This window comes from Struthio camelus, chromosome 1 (genome assembly GCF_040807025.1).
Source record: "Struthio camelus isolate bStrCam1 chromosome 1, bStrCam1.hap1, whole genome shotgun sequence".
NCBI classification, from domain to species: Eukaryota; Metazoa; Chordata; class Aves; order Struthioniformes; family Struthionidae; genus Struthio; species Struthio camelus.
In genome coordinates this window covers 201589194-201614057 of record NC_090942.1, presented here as the reverse complement: position 1 = coordinate 201614057, position 24864 = coordinate 201589194, and the positions used below count along the sequence as shown (strand labels likewise).

The 24864-nt window shown below is 39.2% G+C and overlaps 1 protein-coding gene across 4 annotated transcripts in view; it reads right to left on the bottom strand.

The window, feature by feature from the left end:
* ATP8A2 (ATPase phospholipid transporting 8A2) overlaps nucleotides 1–24864 on the bottom strand; it is a 340878-nt gene that overhangs the window by 147950 nt on the left and 168064 nt on the right. For all 4 annotated transcript variants that reach the window (XM_068930206.1, XM_068930209.1, XM_068930207.1 and 1 more), the window contains exon 26: nucleotides 2113–2296. In XM_068930206.1, coding sequence (XP_068786307.1) covers nucleotides 2113–2296 — 184 coding nt within the window. The remainder of the gene's footprint in view (nucleotides 1–2112; nucleotides 2297–24864) is intronic.

Sequence of the window (24864 nt, the reverse complement as noted above, 5' to 3'; positions counted from 1 at the left end):
ACAAAAGTTGTTCAAATCCACTGCTATCTCTCTAAGCAGTTCAATTTTTTGTTTTGGGAATTCTCTCAATATGGATCATTGGGGTAATAACATTTCAAGGGAAAAGGACAATTCAAACAGATGTTCCTTGTATTTGTGGAAGTTATTTAGAGTAGATTCAGATGCAAGTTTCCTTTTTATTTTTGTTTGGTTTATTCTTCGATTCCCACTGGAATCCTTAATGAGTCTATATAGAGACTTCCTTTTCTGTAAGTGCTTCCTTCTGGCACTGCTGCATTGGAAGTACCATTTGAACCCGAGATACTACATTGTAGTGGTCATTTTCAATTACTCAAGAACCTGCTCTGCCTTCAAGGCATGCATATACAGTAACGCTTTAGTGGGAGTTACACGTCCTCACTGAAAGAAATGGACACCATGCAGATCGAGGTTTTCTTTTGAATACTTTTTTTGAAACATACATGACCATACACTATTAGCCCCTTTACAAGAGGGACTCCTTTGTATCTTCTCTAAACAGCACAAAGCTATGCCTGTTAACCATAGAGGAGGAAAAAAAAAAAAAAAAAAAAAAAGCTGTTCCATGGTATTTACTCATTTTTCAAAGTTAGAACTCCACGCTAGTGTGGCCAGCTTTTACTTCATATTAAACTAATATTATCCCTTGCTATTATCAGTAACTCTCAGACAGGAATTTGAATCGAGAGCAACTTACTTCCCACGTTCTAACATTAAATCAAAACCCACCAGTTTTGTTAAATCAAGAGTACTGTATAAATGCAAAGTGACTTCACCAGGTTTAACGTTATTGAAACCAATGTCAGACAAATTAAATGTGTAGGGCTCTCTATGGACATAACTCTCACCGCTTACGTCTACTTATTAAAATGAAAGTTAACAAGTGATCTGAAGAAGTCTCTCAGTAAGGCATATTCCATCAAGTTACACAGCAGAGGCATATACAGTCCGTGGAAGCTAACAAGACAGACATTGTAAGATACTACAGAGTTTGTGATCATGGCAGTTCTTATAATGCTATATTTGGAATATACTACTGTTCAGGACAGAATAAGTCCTTGATGAAACAGCCTAAAATCTTCAGTACATATTTGGTGAAAGATCCGAGTTAATCAAGCCTGAAATGCAGTGTGCTTTGTCTGACCACAGAACACAGTAGAGCAGCCATGCAAGACTAGCACTTTGCTTCACAGCAGGGTTAACACAATGAGCAGTCACCTGTCCAAAGAACAGGAGTATTCACGCCTTTTTAAAACCTCACCTTCCACAGAAACTACCAAAAAATGTATCAATTCATATCAATTGACATGGAAAATCTGCCTATAGCCTGGCATAATCAACTGACTGCTCGCTCACACATCGCAGGAACCAGTGGACCACATCTACTCCCTGTCATCTCTCATCTGTTCTTGCCCTGCGGTCACTCCAAGACACATGCATGGCACCTTAGCTGCAAATAGTATTCACAGAATTTCCAGCAGGTGAAGCATTCCTTTTATTTCTCAGGCTTCTTTTAATGTCTTTATTCTACATCTTTGTTTCATTAAAGAAACAAGGAGAGATGGCTCTTTTACTCTCTTTTCTAGCTGAAGTAATCACTACTGTATTTGATGGGATAATTAGGGAGCGCTCAGTCAAGTAACACTCAAAAATACATACTGGAATGAAAATATTGGCCAGCTCTTTAGAACTTTAACTAATTCTTGGATATCTGAAGGGAGAAAAGGAAGAGAACACCTCAAAATAAAATTTCCCAACAGTCAGATAAACTCTTACACACCTGTTTGAAATGCCTATTCATGGTAAGAGACAAGAGCATGAATAAATCATACTGAAAAGCACTTGCACATAAGCAAACGTGTCCCTCGCTGGCTGCTGAAAGGCTGAAACGTTCCACAACTCGAAGGAGGGAACCGAAGCTTTAAGGGAGGATGAGGCTTCTCCCCAAAGAATATAGACTCAAAACAAAGCATCCCAAATGCATTCAAGGTATCTGTTTTAGACAGTTGCCTCAAGAAGGAAAGGAACAGGGATGCTCCTAGCTTGTAGGCCACCATCATTGAGATACAACAGTCGCTCTTCTGTGCCTCTGACCTGTGCAATAGCATAATCTGAGCAATTGGTTGCCTGCATGCCCTCATTCCCGCTGATCCCAACGCCGACATGAGCCGTCTGGATCATTCCCACGTCGTTGGCACCATCCCCAATGGCAAGTGTTATGGCATTGACATGTTTCTTGACCATGTCTACGATTTCAGACTTCTGTAGAGGAGACACTCTGGAGAGGAAAGAGAAATGTATCATTGTCTTATGTGCCGAGTCACACACGTGCTTTTTCCAGAGGGACAGTTACAATCTAGATTTAGAAATATTAAAAGGGCAGTTACTGGAAAGTTTCTTTATCCCACAACTAAGCTTCCAAACCTGTATCAAACCATTTCAGAAAGAAAGCAGCTTTAAAAAGAATTCTGCATTTTCATACAGTATGAGCAAATAATGATAAAAGAGAACACCAAATAGATGTGAAAGGTTTTAAAAGTTTCCCCTCCTGCGTGATACACTTCGGCATACATCAGTGATATTATATTGAGAATACTGGAAAATGGAGCTTTCTCTTCAACCACAGCAATTTACAGATTAACAGCGCAGGCGTCCCTGTCTGCTGTTACAATGCATCTCCATCCAGAAGGACCTTCCTTCTGCAATAGGTTCAGAAAATAATTCAGTTTGAGGAATTTCTGATTTTCAGTGGCTTGGTGAAGATGTTGCAGGCTTACCTTCTTCCCTCCTTAGGTTTACTTCCCGTCCTGCAGCCCCATCTTTCCACCCTCACACCAGCCTGGGATCACATGCCCAGTTGAGATCAGAAGCAACATTCCTTCTCCCTCAGCTCCCATTCTCGCTACAGGCTGCTGTAACACCACCTATCCCCTCAGTGATGTTATTTGATTCCTGATCCAAAACAAAGACTAGGACCCCATAACATCTAAATACTCTTATTTTTTTTGGTAGATACTTTAACCTGATCTTTCTCTCATTTTACACCAGTTGCAGTTTGACATAAATTCATGACATTCAATAGAGTTGCAGTGGTCTACACCAAGGAGAAGTGGAAAAATATTCAGTACTAGGTAACTAAATTGGATGAGACACCTAAAATGCCTTTTATTCATAAAAAAGGTGGATCACATTACCAAATCACATGAGGTATTCTGGAAATACCCACATGTAGATTAAATATTTCCATTCTAAGTCCATCTGTACAAACAACTTTAACTCCTTTCCCCATCAATTTTAGTCAACGCTCCAAATTATTTTATATTCCCTTAAACAGAGCTTTAGAGAAAACTTTTCCACATCTCAATTCAGCCACATACACTCAACATTAAAAAAAAAATACCACACACACCACACACAACTGATGTGTGCTTTATTGCTAAAACAGAGAGAAAGTTGGGAGGAGACGAGGGGGGAGAGAGAGAGATTTTTTTTACATAACATTTTTCAGAGTCCACATCCCGCAGGAGCAACTTTCAAAGCTTTTTAATACACCTGGCCAGTTTATCGCTGACCAAAAAATAGCTGGGCTGTCTTGCTCAGCCTTTTACTTTACAGCCGTGGTCTTGTTCATGCTGACCACCTCTTAAGACCAGACTTGAGAAGCAGTTAGGGGAAAAAGGTTCCTAAGAAAAAATTCCTGGGCTTAAAATTCACGTGTGAACTAAAAAAACCTAGCAACTGTCCTGTTCCTAAAAGCTGAAAACAGATGAAAAAGTTGAGTAGGTCATAAAATGTACTTAATACCATTAGATAGATTTATTAAGCACTGCCTGGCAATGAAAACAGCACTTTGCACTGTAGGAGGCCAGCCTCACTACCAATGTGAAAAGCCAACATACTAACCAACCCATCATGCATGAAAGGTGTCAGTTTATAATCATAAAGCAGTTCTGAATATAGCCTGCATCTCATTCTATCCTCTTTCATACATACAGGTGCGTATGTGTAGACAAATATATACACACACAAATATATATCTACATACACATACATATGTACACATACACCCTAAACATACACTAACTTCACATGATAAAATACTAAATAATGGAGTACAGAATCAACACGGACTTTTAACATAAGACACAAACTCCAGAGAGACTTTGAGCTTCTTCTGGTGGGATGGGACCCATGACCATGCAGCCCCCCGTTACCAGCCTCAGGGACCCCTCCAGTGCACAGGGGCACAAACCTTCGTAGCACACCTCAGGCAGTTTTTTCCTGGCAGCTGAACATCATGTAGACCTGCTGACTTTGTCTTCAAACAAAACAATCTCTCAAAGTCCAGACCTGTCAAACCAATCGGATGCCATAATACAAACAGAAATGTCTGAAATAATACATAATGTGCGCATAGTATGCTTTTACTGCCCTGGCCAGATAAAGTTGTCAAAAAAATAACACTCTTAGCTGAGGTCTTTACATCCCTAATCAAAAAGACCACAGAAATCACAGAAAAACTAGATGTATGATTTAAACACTAAATTTTTGTGCATTTGATCTAATGAGATGAAAACTAAAATTAGATTTCAGCATGAAATGTTGCTTCATTACAGATATTTATTATAGAAGGAAGTTTTATAGCAAGCATCCTCTTCATTCCCCTCCTCCCTTCCACAAGGCTCATTCTCAAACTCTGAAGAACACATTTTGCTGTGCACAGTACATTAGCTGGAAAACTTGCAACTTGAAAAGGCTACTGATTTCCTGAGGGGTTTTACAAACCTCCCCTCGCCCCAGCTTCCAAACCTCTTCCACTCCTTGTAATCTACTTGGTACCAATACACTGCACTAGATGACATTAATCCCCTTAGCAAGCTGATCAGAGCCGTGGTTCGTTTTCACGCATTTGATAGGCTGTCTACATGAATAACCAGAAGATTACAGCACAGGACACCATTAACCAGAAGCTTCCCCCAGGTGATATCTTGGAAGGGGAGGTGGAATAGTCAAGTTCACAAAGATGCTTGGACAAATGAGCAGTTCAAAGTAAAAAGCACTGGGACGGAACAAACTACTTTGGAGAAATATTTTGCAGTGGCGTGCAACTATTGGTAATTACCACCTGGTGGAATATCCCTGCTTTCACTGCAGAGCTCAGCGCGGCAATATCAGGATGCAAGCTTTGCCTTGATATGCACCCAAGTATGAATTACGAAGTGAGCAAGATGCCAGTTTCATCAAAATTCGCCACTTGCTCACGTGTTCGCTAACTCATCAGACTGCAGTGCAGCTTACAAAGGTTCTTTGAGGGCAGCTCAAAAGGGGTCACTGGAAATGTTTAAACATAAGTTATCTCTATGTCTGTCTACACTCAGGAATATTTTTGAAAAGAGACAATCAAGTTATTCCAGACTGATTCTCTCTTCCAAGCATACTACAGGCAAAAAGAAGTCAGGTTTCAGATAACACCATTACAGGTACAGGATCAAGTCTTCATATTCCTGCTCAAACTGTTTCCCTGGGGATCCGGATTTAGGCTATTTAAGCTGCCGAGTGCCTAGAACCTTTAGAAAGTTTTTCTCATTCACTATTTGGCAGTACAATGTAAACGCAATATAAAAAGTTCAGGCACAACAGAGGGGCTGCATAATGTTCAGTGTCAGTCATACAGCAGACCTACTTACCCATCTCTGGGAGCTTCTCTGTGCAGCCTCGCTCTTGGGACAGCAAAAACTGACACTGAAAAATGGAAGGGTCTCTTCAGTCTCAAACTTGCTCAGTCTCTTGCTATCAGTATCTTCACCAGATTAATGCAGAAAGCAGCTTCCATTCTGTACAAGACCACCAGTGCCTCAGTACCACATTATTCCCTCTCTCACTGAACGGGAGGGTGCAAGCAACCAAGAAAGGAGACGAAACATTGTCTTGGGAGGAAGTCGGCAGAGAAACACAGCCTGGGGCCAGGGATACTCAGAAAGACAAGGACACCATAAACTGTTATAAAGTCATTCAAATCCATGAAGGAACAGTGTAGATGTAGGTAGGTTTCAGGTAACACACACTACTAGATTTTTCCTGTTAGCAAGTGCTTTGTTAACACCCATCTTCTGCTTGGAGGAAGCTTATGAAAAAGCAGCTCAGGATACGGTACGCAATAAAACAGCCAATTTCTACTGAGGATGCTATAAGTAGCTTCCCATTGACTTCTGCAAATTAGCTCCTAACAGCTTTAAACCTTCAGTTCACCGTTCTTTCTTCAATCTCTGAACAAATGCTCATGGGGAAACACCTTAGCTGATGTTTTGCCTATTCAGAAAAAAATTCTACTTGATGTGTTGCTGGAAGGCTTGCTAGTGGTTTTTTTTTTTTTTTAAATATTTCTTTGAAAATAAAATTCAGGCACAGGTAAAGGTACCTGGAGTACTTTTAGGACAAACAAAACAATTCACAGATTCACCTCAGTTCTGTTACCTTTCATTGAGAAACTTTCACTGAAGAAGTGGTGACATTTTCAAAACTAAGAATTTGAAATACTTTGCTTAGAAACCCATCTCAGTTTTAAAAAAAGACTAACAATGTTTTTAAAGTCTTGAAAAGAAAGCAACATATCTCAAAATATTCATTCGAAACCAAACAAGACAACTGAACATAGAGCTTTAACTTCAACTTTTAATGTATTGCAATGGATTTAAATTAGTCAACTCTTTTACTGCATTTTTTCCAATGTGGCAAGGCAGCGCTTTCTTATTCTCAAACATCACCAAGCTGTTCCAGGATGGAGGCAGTCACAAATGTGATGGGAAAGACACAGTCACAATCAATCCTGCATCACATCGGTCAACTGCTCACTCTGCAAGATAGTGTTAATGGGATATGTGAAGATTAGAGTTTCTTAATCCTGTCCCTACATACAGCTGTACTTAATGGACGCTTACAGACACATATGAAAGCAATTGTTGGGAACTGTAGACAGTACTTCTCATGTGGGTCCTAAACCTACAGCTGCATCATATTGGATGCTTCCAAGTGTACAGACATAAGCCATAGATATGAAATAAAAGGCAATATTTCAGAAAATGATTAGTTTTATCTATTGCATTCAAGTCTAAAGGACCCAATAACAATTGGGTCATACAAGGGCAGATCCTATCAAACGTATCTAAAAAAAGACTTGAATAAAGAACAAGATAAGCAAATTTTATTGAAGCCCTTTTATCTATAGGGTAGCAAGGCAGAGAAAGATTAGGTGTTTTACAAAAGATCAATTTATATTGAGACCACATTATAAGGCTGTGTGTCCTCCCTCTACTTCGAGAGGGAATACAGCCCCACAAGCTCTTACACGCTGCAACGAGGCACAGCTCAATAGTGATTCTCAGTGCACTCCCCTCTGCTCTCTTCAGAGCTTTTTATAAACTTTTTATAAGGCGACCGAGCATTTATATTAAAAATTGCATACTACTGCTGCCCCCAATTCACTGAAATATGCTTAAGGCATTCTCACCCACACTTTCAAATTTTAAATGTTCATTTGTGAAAAAAGAGGAACGCTAGAAAGGAAGCTGTTTAAAGTATTACACTCCTCCTGTTTCCGTGCTGTAGTAGAGATTAAACACAAAGACATTAATGTGTTTAACACAAAACATTAATTTGATATTCTGCTTCCTTGAAATGCCTTGTTAATGCAATAGGGATGCTCTCAAGGGTCTACCCTTTATTGAAGTGAACATGAATTTACTGTGCTCTACCTCAAAATACACCAGTTTTTCAAAACGATGTGAATGACCTCATCTTCGGGACAGGTAGAATGGACAACAGTTCAAAAAAAGCCGAGAGTTATCTATGTTATTGATATTTAAGTATATACATTGGTCCCCACAGAGGCACACTGATGCCTCTTACTGACTTAATGTGCATTATGCTGAATGCTTTTCTTTTACAAAGTGCTCTCTATCTACTTCACCAGCTGACAGCCAAGATTTCAAAGGAGTAGGCTCTGGTGTAGTACTTAAAACTTTAGAGACGGCACTAAATGAACTGATGGATAGTCTAATGTTCATAAAAAGCACCAGAGGAATTCATCCGATCAAATTGAAGTGCTTTCAATGGAGACATCTCTATCTGCTCTCCTCACGGCACACTCCATATATAGTCAATGGACAGAAACAGGCCCTTCTGGAGTGCAATTCCTCTGGCCTATTTTAGACATTTACTTTAAGGGTATAGTTCATCTCCTCTTACTACGCCTCTTTCCCTCGACCAAGGTAAGGAGGGGGCTGAAGGTAACTAGTTCACATGAAAACACCTACTACAGACGTGAACTAACACAAGATGAAACCCGTCTTGTCAACTCAGTGGCTAAATACCGTCGAGATAATCAGGGGCACAAGCCTTTCCTCCCTTGCACATTTGTGTTCTGGGGAGGTGGAACAACTATTTCCTCATGTCACAGGCACCCAAAGTTGAACAAACTAATATACAACATCCTCCTTCCCTTCCTTCTATTGCAATTCTCACTTTGTAAAGTGCTTCCAACTCTTACCAGTTCTTTTCTACAGTATTTACCAGAGCCCATCTCTTCTCAGCACAGACAACTAGAAGTCTCACCAAACCCTGACTGACTGCTATAAAAACAACCACAGCTTCATCACCCTTTGTCATTCCAGCTACAATCTCCCTTCTCTGTACTTTGCTCATTTTTCTTCCTGAGCAGAACATCCCTCAGAGTACACATAGGCCTATTTAGCTCACCACATCAATTGAAATATTATTTAACCATTAAAAAACTTTTATATTTATATGCCATTTCATTTATTGGGAGTCTCATTTCACCTCAGTGTAACTATAAAAATCTTCATTCAGCTTTTCAGCCTAGTTGGCTTGTTCAGAAAACAGAGTGTGTGACTAACAACATACGTTATCCCTGTAAATTTCAGATTAGCCAGGTCAGTTGGATGCTTAGCATGACTCTGTAAAACAAAGCACATGCACACATCCCTATGTATATACTCATAGAACACTTAACAACTCTTTTTAATTTAACAGTTCCCAAAATAGTTCTTTCTACTTCAGTTCAGGTATAATAGAAATGACTTAACATAAAGCTCCCTAAACAGTTATAAAGCCATTAAATCATACCCAGTCTTCCGGGGAGGAAGAGCTCAAATTCATTTAGTACCTTTTTATCATAAAAACAATTTTTAAAAAAAATTATACACATTCTTTTTTGTATCATTACAGTATGTCATTTGCTTTCCTGTATCTCTGCAATTCTCTTGTCATTCACAGTTGCCACTGAAATGATCTCCACAGGGCAAGGACTATGAAATAATCTCTTTATAGGCTGGATTCAATGTATTAAGCAGTGTGATACCACACAGTGCCATAGTGAACACAGGGTTAAGTTTTAAGTCAGCATGTTGTTGTTCTTTGAAATCCCTCCTCGTATATTTCTCTCGATTGCCCTTCCCCCAACCTGCTTTGTGGGGTAAAGATAAAATAGGGAAAATGTACTTTGGAAAAAGAATCCTTTGGAAAGTGATGAGCTGGCATAAAGACGGTGCTATACGGGAGCCTATTTTTCATATTTGACTATAATGGTTGCTAGTGGCAACAGCTATAATACGTTTTTAAAGTGAAACTAATGTATCAAATTAATTTTGAGCTTCCCTCACTCCAAGCTGATTAAGGCACATTCATTTCCATGCTAATCAGCTTGAGCAGTTTGCATGCAACAGAAATCTGTCATTTTTAATGACAGTAAAAAAAATCCCAGTCTCTAAAATGTACATCTTAGCATCTTTATAATCTTGAGCACATGGATATGAGTGAGTGTGCATAGCTGTTTATGGAATTTTGTAACACACGGTGAAATTAAATGACAATTGATGTCCTGACCATTAATGAGTGCTTTAGCCCATTTGGAGAGGTTCTGCCCTGGGGTGAAGCCAAAGGCTAGATTGGGACAGCCATGACCAGCACCTGCCTCTACAACCAGAACACCACCACTGTGGTAGCGTCAACTAAATCATGCGGGCAGTGTTACTGCGTGACGAGCGCTCTGCTCCTCCACGCTACAGATACAGAAAGTTTAGTAGCTTCAGACAACATTACTATTACAAAGAATTACTTCTTTCAGGACCAACCTTATGCCTAAGAAACAAGCAAAAAATACATGGACAGCAAAGAAAAAATGAAAGGAGATATAGCTAATAGATTGGAAATTGTTTGCTGTTTCAGCAGTGTTGAGAGCATCAGGCACAGCCCTGTTTCTTCATTCTGATTTCGAATAACTCAGCAGAAATTTTTCCCCCTATCTGGGGAGGAAAAAAAAAGTTCTCTTGGAATTGAAAATGAGAACACGCATAAATGGTCAATTTGCAACTGCCTTTTACTGCTAGAAAACACATGATCTCCAAATTACACACTCCAGGAACAGCCTGATCCAACCCCAAGCAGGTTAGTTTACCCAATAATTATCTTCAGAGGGTTGTACTGTGTACTAGTATATCATGCTGAGGATTCATTACCCAAACTGAAAGTACTACCTGATTTGTAAATAGTAGGATTTTCCATTTCAGAATTATCAATATAGCTCAAATATCAGATGGCTGTTGTCTCAGTGAAGAAAGGTGAGCCTGAAGTAAAATTCTTTTCACAACTGCACAAAAAAAAACAAACCTAAGGCATTTCTAGCACTTCCCTGAAGTCCGGTCTCTCTTTAACAAGAACAAAACCCTTAAAGTGAAGTCCTTAAAATCCTTAGGCAGTTAGAAAAAGAGAACTGAACTTCCAGTTTTTAAAGCTGTCAACTGCTACAGAAATTGAGCACAAGAACGTTCACACCAATATCAGAAATGCCCAGGCGTTTTTTAGCTATCTTGATATAGACAATTGGAAATCTGATTTGAAACTTAGACCAGTTTTAATAATTCACCAAGACAGAGAAATAAATCTGCATTCTAAGGCAGGTTAGGCATTAACTTTAAGTAAAGCATTCAAAGCATGCTGTGTTACTCCCAAACACGAGTTGCAAGACAAAATGTTTACATCTATTTCTAAACCTCAAGCTCAACACAAACAGCAAAGCTAAGAAAAGGATGAGGATGGGAAAGGGGAAGAGAAAAACAAAGTATTAATAGTTTAGTAGCTAAGTCAGAATTATCTTGAATCCTTAAAATACTTAATCTGGAGTAGAAGGGTGCTTTTGTTGCGTTCATCATCACCTAGACTACAAGCTAAGACTACTAAATTTACACCAAGAAGGTTTAGTAATTGCCTCTCTGCCAATGGCCACCCAGTAGTGTTGCCATTTTGCTAGGGCACCTGTACTGCTCTAATATGCTATCTCAAAATATGCTTGCACCGGCGAGTGAACACCCTCCCTGGCAGAGAAACATCCCTGTGCCTGGCACACCAAGGGATGGCGCACTACTGCCTTGGGGGAATGTTTCCAGTACATTGTGGGAATGCTCCTCCAGAAACTCTGTACCTGACGCTCCTGGCTCCCAGCCTGCCCTGTTCCATGCCACCGTCCTCCCCTTCCAGGCCAGGAAGAGTTTCCCGCAGTTCCATCTGCTGTGTTACAGAACTGACTCTCTGCATGTGTTTTCAGCATATCCACAGCTCAGCAAATGTTTCAGCACTCATCTCTGACACAAAAATGCCCTGTGGTTTGTGGAACAAATGGTGATTAAGAGCAGCAAGTTCTGTAACAGCAAAATGGAGGAAGAGGAAAAAAAAAAAAAAAAAAGGATGAAAGGATGGTAGGTGGGCGGGTATGTGCGTGTGTGTGTGCGCGCAAGGCGTACTGGTCCCCCTCCCCTGATTTTAAGCGCTTTTTTAAGTGTGAGGCCTATGCTGCAGAGTAGAGCGCCTGAAACTGAAGTTACGCATTGCAGGCTATCGCACAGGGCATGAGCGCACAACCTGGTGCAACAGCATTTTGACAGCAGTCAGGCTGGAGGAAGAAACCAAGTCCAGTCTCACCTCTCTCACCTTTGTGGAGCAATTCCGCTAGCAAACTGCCCCCAAAACCTTGCCCATGTGTTTAACTTTGACAGGTAAGAGTCTAGCAAACCTCAGCTCCCTTTGTTCTTTCCAAACCTTGCATCAACTTGAGAATTATGTTTGTAGGTACTTTTGAAAGATCCAAGCAAGCCACCTAGATACTATTACAAATGGATTCTTTAGAGGCTTTGAAAAAAAGCTATTAAGGAAAAAAAAAAAGTTTTCTTTCCCTGAACGCAACTCATGCCTCTTAGAACTGCTTCTCTTCTGCACATTTAATTTTTAGTTCCAGTCTCATCCATATTTCTGATCACAGAAGCAGTCATACCAGTAAAGACAGGGAAAGCTTTGTACAGGACAGAGCTCTGGGAATACTGATTGGTCACTGATTGGGAATACTGCTACAGATTGTGATACTATATTTATTAAAAAGAAAAAAATCAGTAAAAAAAAGCATATTGCCTTCAAAAGAACTCAGATAATTTCAGACTTTTTTTGAAGCTACTCCACTTTTGTGTGATTTAAAAGTTGCACTAACCTGCCAATATTTGATAATTCTCATATATGTTTGGGCCAGAGAAAGACATGCCTTGTAACTCTACTAAAATTCATTGGAAAAGAGCTTTCCAGCAGGGACAGTCAAAAAGTACAAATATTTTGCTTAACAGCCCCAACTAGGCCAATAACTTTCCTCCCTAAATTAGGTTATAAGTGAGCACAGATCTAGGAGCCAAATCTTCACTGTCAAACCTTTGCACCTTTATAAAAAGGGCATAAAATGCTGCAGTTCTGGCTTGGTAACATACGGGCCCAAGTTTGACAGAGCATGCTTCACTAATGGTAAACAACAGGTGCCAGGCCACATCGTCCCTTCCACTTTCAGCTATGGAGAATAAAACAAGATATATGAATAGAGGTGCAGATAAGGATTTTTAGAACAGGAGACTGAATAGGTTCATTTAAGTTAACCTTTCCTGAAAGCAGACACAAGGATATTGCCTGAAGGGCCCTATTTCCTGGAGGGAAACCAGTTTGGAAAAGTTTCAGATAGTGTTACGATGAACCCTTTTTTAGTAGCTTGTTATCTAAGGTGAACTGCTGAGCAACTCAGAGGCAACAAAGTACAAGGCTGTTACTGAGGGCAGAGGACAACAGAAGTCCTCTACGTCCATTTTTATACCAGATTGGTCTAGAAGAGACTGACTTCTCACTGTTACAGTGATTTTAAAGGGCTGGACAGCTTCAGGCTGCTAGTGCCACAGTAACATAAGATTTTAGTCCAAGTTATTGGCATCAGTGTAATATAAAGTATCAGACAGAACTACTAAAGTATCAGACAGAACTTCCTGATTGCCAAGGTAATTTAAAACACCCATAGCCTAGGCTACTAGTGCAAAGAGGTGAACGAGCCAGAGAGCTGACTGTAAGATACCATGGAAATTGAAAAAGGGATTGCCAGAAGTCTAACTGTATTCAGTGATACTCTTCAAGGCTCAAGCAAGACCAAGGGTAGAAAACCCATGAGAAAAGAGGGTGACATGCCCACTGCTGAAATATTCATGGCAATATTCATATACAGGTGGCAGGGAGGGGACTTTTGTGATTTAGAAAAGATACTCTCCACATACACCAGGTATCTGAAGTTTATAAAATGGCTTTTGCAGCAGGACATAATCTATTCACTCAAAAAATATGTATTTTTGAAGTTTATACAGGATAACACTTAGAAACTTAAGTTCAAATAAACCTGTCTACTAAGCGTTATCAGACTGAATCAGTTTCTATATTTGAATTTTGTGATTGCATTGAATAACAACAACTCATTTTCAAAATAAAATGCACTGAGAAAAGTCTCATCAGCAAATAAACCATCATTAATGGAAGTAAAAAGTGAGCCCCATTTTCAAATAGGCATCTCTACATTCCAAGCAACTGGAAAGCTCTTGGGATGTATAGCAAAAGCCCAGCCTAAGTCTTTTGACAGTGTGCAGTCTTCCATGGGCTCAGAAGACATAAAATGATTTCTACAAGCTCCTATTAGCTCTATAAGCTAGTCCACAAAGCACGCTAGGATACATACTATCTCAATGTAAGCTGTGCCCAAGAGCCTAGAAAAGGAAGGAAAATAGGAGGGGAAAGACGCATCAAGAGGCAACAGATTGATCACAAGTTTGCAGAAGTCACATGCTGATTATTTCAGTGGTGAAAACTGAATAAGGGCATCCAACAGCCAGAATCTACCTGGGACACTTGCTTCTCTACCTGCCCAAGAAGCTGGTTGTCTCACTGCACTGCCACTACCTACCTTCGGAGCACTACACTTTCCTAAAAATAAGTCTTGGAAAGCCACTTCACTTTGAATACATCTATACAATTCTCTGTACCCTTCCACAGCATTTCATTATTTCTCCAAGTAGAGTTTATAATAGTATAGCATTGCTAGAAGCTTGCTGCCAGAGATGTGCAATGGTTACTACTGCACAATTCCAGAGTATTTAGGAACCGTAATCTAGCTTGAAAATAGAAAACTCAGTTCAGAGATGGAGAAATATTATATGAACAGCTCTCCCATGAGTATACTGCAAAAACAGCAAGATTACAGTCTACAAATAGCCTTACGCTCACATTTGATTATGACTTAAAAATCAAAGCTAACACTTCTGATTAAAAAATTCTCTAAAAACAGACTGACTGCCAAAAAAAGTAAATTACTAAATCTTCTGGATATAAAAAACCCAAACAATTTATATGGAACAAAAAACCTGCTCATTCTCTAAAGGCATTTGCTTATAAGAATACTGTAGATTCCCTGCTGCTTCTTTTTAAGTATACAGGTTTTATTCTCTTTTACACTCTTCATAACAAGTACAAATGTCACCCCAAACATAAGCCAACATGCTTTGGCTAATCTCTCTGCCCTGCTCAAGTGAGAATCCAATTCTTTAAATACATTTTTTGAGCCACAAATAACATTATTCTTTGAATAAAATATAATTTGTAGGAGTGAGGCAGTGATCAAAGCTCAGTGTCTAGCTGGTAGTGGCCAGAATACCCCAAGGATCAATACTGGGGCCCATAGTGCTCAACATCATCAGTGACCTGGATGCTCACAAAAATCACACCCTCAGCAAGCTTGCAAATGACACTGAACTACCATCAAGGGGGACAGGATGACAAGGAATCACAGGGCTTCAGTTCAGAAGGACCTTGAGAAATCTGAAGACTGTTCCAGACCTCAAAGTTCACACAGAGAAGGGCAAAGCTCTGCACCTGGGATACAATAACGCATGCATTGGTGCAGGCTGGGAAGTGACTGAGTAGCAGGCCCTGCTAAAAAGGGCCTGGGGCTTATGGCAGGCATCAGGTTCAATATGAGACAAGAGTGCACTCTTATTGTGATTGAGGCAAATTATGAACTGGGTACATCACAAGTGAGACCAGCGCATAGACAGAAGTTATTACTCCATTTCCTCAGCGCTGAGGAGACGACATCTGGAATGCCATGAAGAGGTTTGGGCTCCAAGTTGAAAAGGAATGTGGAGAAACTGGAATTTCAGAGTCCAGCAGAGAGTTACCAAGATATATAGGGTCTAGAACATATAACGTATAAGGAGAAGTTGAGTGAACTGGACTTATATAGCTGAGTGGCAATGTAGTGACAGTAGCCTACAGTTATGTAAAGTGGAGTTACTCTTATCTCTCCTCAGGAGTGCCAAAAATTATAATAAGACACAGTGGCTACAGACCGAACTGGCAAGTTCAGGTAGGACACCAGGGACATCTTCACAAGGAAGGTGGTGTAGCAGTGGAACAGGTTGCCTAGAGAGCTTGTGGAATGTCTGTTCTTAAGAGTTTTTCATGGCTCAAATCAACTAAGTCATGGCTCATATGACCAGCTTCGGATGATAATCCTGCCTTGATTGGTTGGATTATGTCTCCTCCAGAATGAGGAGAAAGTGGGGACGTTCCAACTGAAAAAGTGATTTCATCTCCAAACAGAGTTCCACTGTGATTCTTTCGCACACAGCTGAGGCCTGGATTTCAGAAAATTATGTTTAGTACATATGCAACCTTTGTAACAAGCTGTTTTCCACCATAAGACATAGTGTAACTGGCTGCCATAGTAGAAAAGTGTGTGGAACCTTGCATCCTTCCCTCTGCACATAGTCATCCCATGCTATTGGAGCACCTTCCACAGGTGAACAGACTTCTCTCTCGTCTTGCCTCTTCCTCCACTACCAGCACTTCAGACTCTTCTCACTTTATCATCCACATTCTTTAGCCCGAATACTCCATGAGTGCTGAAATTATTTCTATAACTTTGTGCATTATTTCCTTAGCATAAGATGTTCCTATTTTAACAGTGTATACATCAGATAGTAACATACATTGGACTTGGCAAATAAATTAATATTGTTTTGGGGTAGACATTATACAATTTTGTTATTTTTATGTCACAGACTCTTAAAAAATGCATCTGATGTAAAAGTCAATCCATCAAAAGAAATAAACAGATCTCTTGAGAAAGCTAGACAGTGCAGACTCAACAGAAACTGCTCTGATCCAGCAAGTAAGAGTTCCACAGGGAAAAAGATTCCTTCGCAAATAGTCAGCTCGCAAAGATTTGCATTTTTTTTAAAGCACTCTCCACATGGCTCTTTTCAAATCTAGCAAAAATTAAAATTTTAATCTAATGGTTAGTGCATAACGTCTGATCATAACTCAGTTTTCAGAGGAAAACAGAAATACGTTACTATGTTTAAGGTCTAGTTTCTTTCCCTTACCTTTGCTAATAAACATAAAATTGAGAACAAGAGCTAATTCTCCTAATTAAAAAAAATTAATCAGGAACAAACAGTAGAACAGTTTCAGGAAACTGGCCATTAGCCTTGTTTCAATGTAACAGCTGTTATGGAACCTTAAACAAACGTATTAAAGAGCTAGAAGCTTCCTAGATGCTGCATCATACATATTTACATTTTAGTGTGAAAAAGAAGAGAAAATATGACCAAAGTGAAGACAGATTCTAAGAAAAATAAACCCCTTTCCCAATTGTGCTGTGCCATAAATATCACGGACAACGTTAACTTCTACAGTAAAATTTTCTAGTCTTTTATATCTGCGCCAAATCTCAATTCCTGTCTATCGTTTCCCATGTTTGACTGTATAACATATCTGTGGCATCTGTAAAAAATAGCATAGACAAGACTACTATTAGGAAAGCCAAAGATACATTTAAGTAGTTCTTCATCCAGTTTAATAGCTGGAAAAAAACATAATCATCGTGAGCCCAGGCTAAAGCTCACTGAAGTTAAACAGAAATCCTTTCACTGACTTTGATCATCTGGACCTTATTCAAGCCTCATTAGTCAGTCCTCTGCAGATCTGGTTTCTGCCAATAAATTTACCTTAAAAAAGTTTCCAAGGAGAGTCCCCTGAGTGTCATGCACAAATTCTGAGTATTTATTATCAGCATCAGAACTCTTTCATTGCACTGCTATTCCCAGCACATCACGTGGCAGTAGATTACCAAAAAAAAAAAAAAAAAAAAAAAAAAAAAAAAAAAAAGAAAAACCTAGCTGTCCACACTAACCTATGAATGAAGCAAACCATCACAAGAACCACTGAGAGCCTTCTCTCCATCTGTGGCACTTACTTGATTGTGACAGAGAGTAAAGGAATTAAAAATAAAAAAGGCGTGTCGGGGGGTGTTGCCTTTCACAACAATGTAACCCAAACTGGAATAATTGCTCATTTTCAACTGTATGTGGGTCAGAAATAATGTCACACCTAAAAGCAGCTGTAGTCATACTGTTTACTCTCTTTTTTTTTTTTTTTTTTTACATAAAAGCCTTTTCCTTTGCAAACACTCCTTAAGGCAGAAACATCTAAATGTATGCTAATGCCCAACAGAGCAATAACTTCCTTTGATTGATTCAACAGTACTGAAAGTACCAGGAAAAGAAAGATCAAACCAAGTATTATACAAACAACCAATGTCTTCAATATGGTACATGTCAGCATGAAAGCTGAAAGGAGTTGAATAAGCCAGCTACTAATGTCTTACACGGTTCTGAAAGTGGCAATGTTCTTAAGTGCTTGCAGATAAAAGCGTTTTTCTTAAGTTGTGACATCAATTTATAGAATGCTGTAATATAATGAAAGTGCTTTGATTTAACATGATTTATGAAGGAAAAGCACTTCTAGTATCTTCAGAAAAAGCATAGGAGTTTACAATAAACACAAGATAATTAAGTAATTTTGCAGTCAGTTACTTTCCTGAAATCATAATTAGGAAAAACAAACATGACCTCCCTCTTTCCTATTTATGCTGCTTAAAATTCTTCCTCCTATCTTCCATTTCGCTGACTCACCTTTCTTTCAATATCCTTTCTCTGGAGAGCTTCCAGTGACAAACTTCCCCAGCACCACTTTAGTAAAGATATTTAGACTTTCAACTATACCCAACGCTCTGCTTTTCCACAAAGCCACTACAATATTTACAAAAGAACACTAACATGTAAAAAAAATAACTCTGAACAAATGGACTATGACTCTTTCAAATGCATGTCAAGCAATACAAACTCTGGCTGCACTGTATTGCGTTTCACCCTCCTAGGGTTCAGCAAGATTTCTGTTATTTTTCTGAAGCTTAATATATAATTGGAAGTTATTTTAACTGCTAAGAATTAATCTTGGTGGCCAGACTTAAAAAACCTTTGCCAGATGCACAAAATGCACAAGGATACCCAAGTCATTCCTTTAGATACAAATAGATTATAGCAATTTGCATAGGCAAACATAATACACTGTCACGCCACAAAAATGACCTTTTTTTGCTTTGAACTGAAAACCTGACAGCAACATACCTGCTTTTCTACTAATTTTTCGTCAAGGCAAAAGAGATCAGGTATCACTAATTAATGTAGAATAGCAACTTGAGCAATTTGTAAAACTACGTACATGTATTAGATATTTTGAAAAGCATAGTATTTAGGAACATTGATAAATCAAGTTTCCTTTTACACATCCATTGTCTATTTCTTTGGGAGAAAAGGTGGGAGTTTACAAAAGAGCAAAAAAAGTGAGTCTTTCTACAAACGTTACGGATGAATTTCCTAGGTCTGCTGTCCTTTACTTGGCTTACTTGGCATTTTTCATATCTAGCTGAGTATGGGTTAATTCTTATAAGGGACTCTTGCAGGGTCCCTTTTTGCTTTTTGTCCTGTTCTAGGCTTAACTCTTCACCTTCTGTAAAATCACATATCTGAATATCACAGTAGCCTTTAAGAATCAAATCTTAAAACAGAATAACCTAGATCTTCAAGAAAATATCCCAAGCTAGCAGTTTCTAACAGAAAATTGATTGCAAAGAAAGTTTATGGTTCTAATTTCTTCTAATTTGTGAATCTAATCTCTTTTCATGGCACATGCACCACAGAAGTCTCCTTTACTTCAATACTAACAGGAAAAAAAAAATAAGAAGAACACAGAGCAACAACAGAAAGTTTTAAGGAACATCTTTAGGCTTTTACAGGCTTCAACCATGAGTACTAAAGAAATTCTCTCCAAAATGAGGAACATGGGAAAAAATAAGCCACCAGTCTGAAAGCACAGCTTTCACCATTCCTAAAATATGCCAGACAACTAACAATGAGAATTAAATTCTTCATTCACATACTTTGGCATTTACTGCCTTTTTTGTTCCTTAAGTTTCTTCAGTGGTAGTTTTCTTACATACCTGATTCAGCTAAAATGCTTCCAGAAGTCAAAATAAGGGGGAAAACCCAGTGATGCAGAGCAGAGTACCAAAAAGTTATCTCACCAGGAAAGAATGACGAAGTGGGAGATTTTATTGCACCAAAATTTCTCCACTCCCCCTTCCGACTCATCCTCACCCAAAGACTTAGTCCACCATAAGGTACACGCAAGGACACACCAAAAATTTCTCCTTTTGATCTTTCTAACCATTCTTGAGTCATCCCTTAAAATGGAAAGCAATCTAAAACAGTCAAAATGTTGAAAACACATTATTTTGCTAATTACCTCAGGTAACGCCTTTAGTCTTACAGTAAGTGACGATGATATACAAATGCACTGTGCAACTCAGGTACAGGCGTTCCTCACTCAACCAGATGGGGAACAGATTCACCACTTACAGGAGATGGAAGGAAGAGGAGGCAGCATTTTTCTTTTAAGACAGAGAACACAGGCAGTCTGATGACTCCTGCAACAAACATACCAACTAACATCTTCCTTTAAGAAGCACCCAGTAAAAAGTTGAGGATCAGTTTTGTCTAGATCAGTTTTCAACTGTTTCTCAAACAGAATTACAATGTTTCCTCAAACCAATTTGTTAACACAAATCAAGCCTTTTAAAGTGGGCAGTATATCTGATGCCACCATGAGCCTGGAAAGTGATTTGGAACACCAATGTACCAGTGATGCTCGCTGCGTCTGAGGAAATCTCATTTTACTTTCTGTAAAAATCTTCTTTGGCTTTAAAAACAAAGAAATTGATAGAAATCAAAGTTTCTCTGAACAGTTCTAAGTAAAGGAAACCATATCAGTCCCACAGGGATTTGGAGAGTTCAGTTTGATCCAGAGAACTGAATGATCACAAAAGAAAGTGATTATTCCCATTGTATATGTTTACACCAGATTTTGGCCAGATTCCTGCTCATATTTCTTCAGTTATAGACTGTATAAACATAACTATTGCGCACTGGATTCTATACGTTCTAAAGAGATGTCTGTAAAATTTTTTTTTTCTTATTAATGAAACAGTATTTTACAAAGGGTCACTGAAAGAATGCAAAGTCATCTCCACCAAGCAGCTGAACCTCACAGAGCTGCAGGGTTCGGTGAGAATGACCTAAGCCGCAAGCACGTTAATACACAGTCAGCTTCCTTCTCAGCATCCTGTCAATACCACCAGGGGCTGGTCTTATTTCATTTACATATGCCATAAAAATCTTTCCTGGAGAAGAATATTGCATTACCATATGCAGATTTTCAACCAGGAAACTGAACCTGAGGACAGCACTCAGGAGACTTAGCTTTTTTTGAAGAGAAAAAAAAAAAAAGCCCACCACACACACCTCTCACATATCTTGCGGGCAAGAGGAAAAAAAAAAAGAAATAAAGCAACCATTAAACAAGCATACATTTCTGCACATTTTTTGCTTATCCATTCATAGAGACCACTAAGTAGCTGCACCAAAAGGAAAGCAGTCTTGTAGAGGTCTAACTGTGCCATCTGTTTATTTCGGTGAATGAATGGACAGATCGCCACCAGCACTCCCGACCGCACCTCTGTCCCGCTAGACGGCTGCCCTGCCAGGAATCTCCACTCTCAACGTCTGTGAAAGTTAAGCAGATATCCTGGTCGGTTTAGTCCTGGGGCCCCTCCTAGAAGATCCTGTTAATTATGCCAAGGTCTGTTAAATTACGTACAGCGCTCTTTCAAATTGTGTCTCGTCGGCTAAGACTAGCAGCCCTTCAACACTTTTGGTTTGTCAGAGCTCCAAACGAAACAAATGAAAACCAATGGAGAGATACTAAGTGTCCCTATACCCCTTCAGGAACGGATTTAACACTAGTGAATTACTGAACTGAATGCCACAGAGAAATATATGCTTTCCATTTCCTAGTGTGTAGTATTTTTGGACACCTATACTGCCTGTTTGGACAGCAGGATTAGTCTCTTACATACAGCTACCTACTTGACGCCACCATCTGCAATAATGATTTATACAGCCAGTGTCGAGAAGTTCATTATCTCAGATGATGGGGCAGGGAGTTTTTGGACTAATAAAAGCTCATCCCGGGGCTGAAAAGGATGCAAGAAGGTGCTAAAGAGTTAGGAAAATACTGCATGATATGAAAGCAAAAGGAAAGCAAGGGGAAAGGCCAAAGAAACACAGGGTGAGGAAGTCTGCAATGGAAGCCTGTAAAACCCACGTTCGCAAAGTGGGAACTGAAACATCTACTGTTCCAGCAGGTCTGGGGAAAAAAGAAAAAAAAAAAAAGACTGACTTAGGGGCCTAAGTGAAAAGAAAAACAGGGGAAGGGGGAGAAAAGGAACAAACTACTAAAAGGTCATGACATGAGACGTCGCAGGGTTTAAACAGACTGAAGCTATTTCCTGTTTTAAAACTGAGAAAAAGTATTGATTAATATGAACGAGAGTGATTGAGGACAGTGTAAATCAAACTTTTCAAGACCTAAGATACAGGAATGTTCTAGCTTTTGGGGAAGGGCTTTTTTGTTTGTTTTTGAATAGTTTTGTTTATACAGTTAACTTTGTATGGAACTAGAAAGCAGTGGTTTTCTTTCTGGGGATGGGAAAGAAGGGGGCTTGGGGGCCTAGCCAAAATGAAGAGGAACTTTTGGATCACATTGAACCCAGAGACTGTTTCCAGTGAAATGGAGGGATTAAACACACAAAACCAAAAAAACCCACAAACAACACACATCACTTCTCCAGGTAAGCAGTGTTCTATTTTTGCGATAAGTCTTGTTGCATCCTTGTCTTCAATTTTAATTCACTTGTAGACAAAAGAAAATATTTTAAACATAGAATCAAAAGACTCTGCATTGAAAAAAAAAAAAAAACACTGTTATTTTCTACACTACATTCACAAGGGTTTTTTTGTGTCCCATTCCCCAGGAGTTTTAAAAAGACTGTGCTGTTTATTGTCCACCTTTCATCTCATGCCAGTGCTCTCCATAGAACGATACTAGTGTCCCATTGACTCCAGCATAACTGATTTCTCATCTATTTTTAAGCATTATAGATTTATTAGAAATAAATTTCTCAGCCACTGCAAGTGACTTCTCCATCCACTGGACAGCAGTATCCTTTCAGTCCCCTGCATTTGATATGTCAGCCCCCAATAGGGGAGCTCTTTTTCCTCACACTTTTTTTTTTTTTTTTTGACTCCCCTTCTTTGGTTTAACAAGGATATGAAAACCCTGACACTCAGATTTTGATATCATATACCTCCAAAGGAGCTATCAAGTCAAAGGAATGCCCAATTGAAATGTCCCTGAATAATCTTAGGTCTGAGTGGTACCTAGGGCTGTGAGAGAGAAAACATGCTTTTATATTCTAGTTTTGTCTTCACTCACCAGGATGATACACAACAGCAGCTAACTCTCCCCAGACAAGCCCTTCCCCCATCATTAGCAGAGCGTACAACACTAGCCTTGGGGTAAATTATCTAAATATGGTCAAGGACCTACCTTGTAGCTGATTCAAGTGTCTTCTCCCGTTCACTGAAGCTCATGGCCTGACATACGATGCTTTCATCAATACGTCTGACTATCTCATCCCTTCTATCTTTCCGTGCTTCACCACCACATGCCTCTATTATAAGCTGTTACCTGCTACCAGCCAACACAGACTATCAAACTGTATTTTGACTAATGGAGCTTTTTAAACACTATCTTTATGAGGTCCCCATTTCTGAGGCTTTGGAAGAAACTCCTAAAGGAGATCTGCTTTTCCTTGTCACTGTTTTGTTTCAATAAGCGACATGGCATTCACAAACATCCTTGACAAGAAGCCACCCACACCAGTTCCACGGCTCTTGCTGTTAACCCCTGCCACAAATGCAAACCATTCTCACAGCCTTCTCCTGATCTAATACACCTACAAGGGCATTTTGTCTTATGACTTCATAGAAGTGAAGTGTGTTGGTGTGATCTAACTGTAGAAGCATGCTCTTGTGCTGTATACTCACCCCTGCATCATAAATTCCACATCTAGGAATATGGATGCCTGGTCCAAGCATCACCTCTTCCGTCCTGTAATCTGCTTCCCCTCTAATTTGTCACCTCTAAGATTACTTAGCATAAAAGCTTGAGCTCAGCAAGTCTGTCAAGTACAAACCAAGCCACAACCTCTGAACACTCATAACTTACAAACATAATGAATCTGCACAATTTTAGTACAGCACTCTGGAGAAATCCTTTCTTCAGGGACTTGCAGATTTGGGGGAGATGGGGTAAGGGCAGGAATTCTGTCCAACTTAAATCTTTCTTAGCTCATAGAGGTTCTCTTGGATCAGAAACACCACAAATACTGGAGACCTAAAAAGTGCAAGTTTCCAGTTCTGCAAGTACTCTAGTTTCAGAAGCCTTCACATCTTCACTTTCCATCCCAGAAAAGCAACAATTTCTGGTAAACAAATGTTTGTTTCTTGCAGGATGAAATCCCTGCTTTAAAAGAAAAAAAAGCAGCCCATAACTCTTTATAATCCTTATTTTTCCTATTGAAATACCCCCTTCCTGCACTTTTACAGGAACAAATAATATCCCTTAAAACACAAGTTTTCTGTTCTTCAATTCTCAGACAGATTTTTTTTTATGGTTATCTGGCAGTATCCAGATTATAACAAAATAAAAAAACTACAAATGTTTTGCTGTTTACGTTTCAACCAGGCTTTTTGCCCTCTTTTAGTTTGCAAAAAAATTTAAACCTCTTTCTATTGGTCTACTTTAAAGTCAGATGTAGAGATAGGTCATGAAAGCATCTTGAACCAAGTCATCTTCCAGTATGCTTTCCAACTTTCACTCTTACTTAATATAATACAGAATCCAAAATGACTGAAGACAGGGATGCTCCACTGAAACCTTCCTTGATGTTGTATCCAGCCTATCTCCCATGCTCTTCGATGTTCTTAGACAGTGGCACACCAAACACTTTTTTTCTTCCACCCTCCTTTTTTTTTTTTTTATTTTTTTGCCTTGCAAATATCCTTCTGTTTTATTTCTTTTATTGATCAGGCTTTTCAACTCCATTCTTGTTAAAAGCTTTGAAGCACAGGT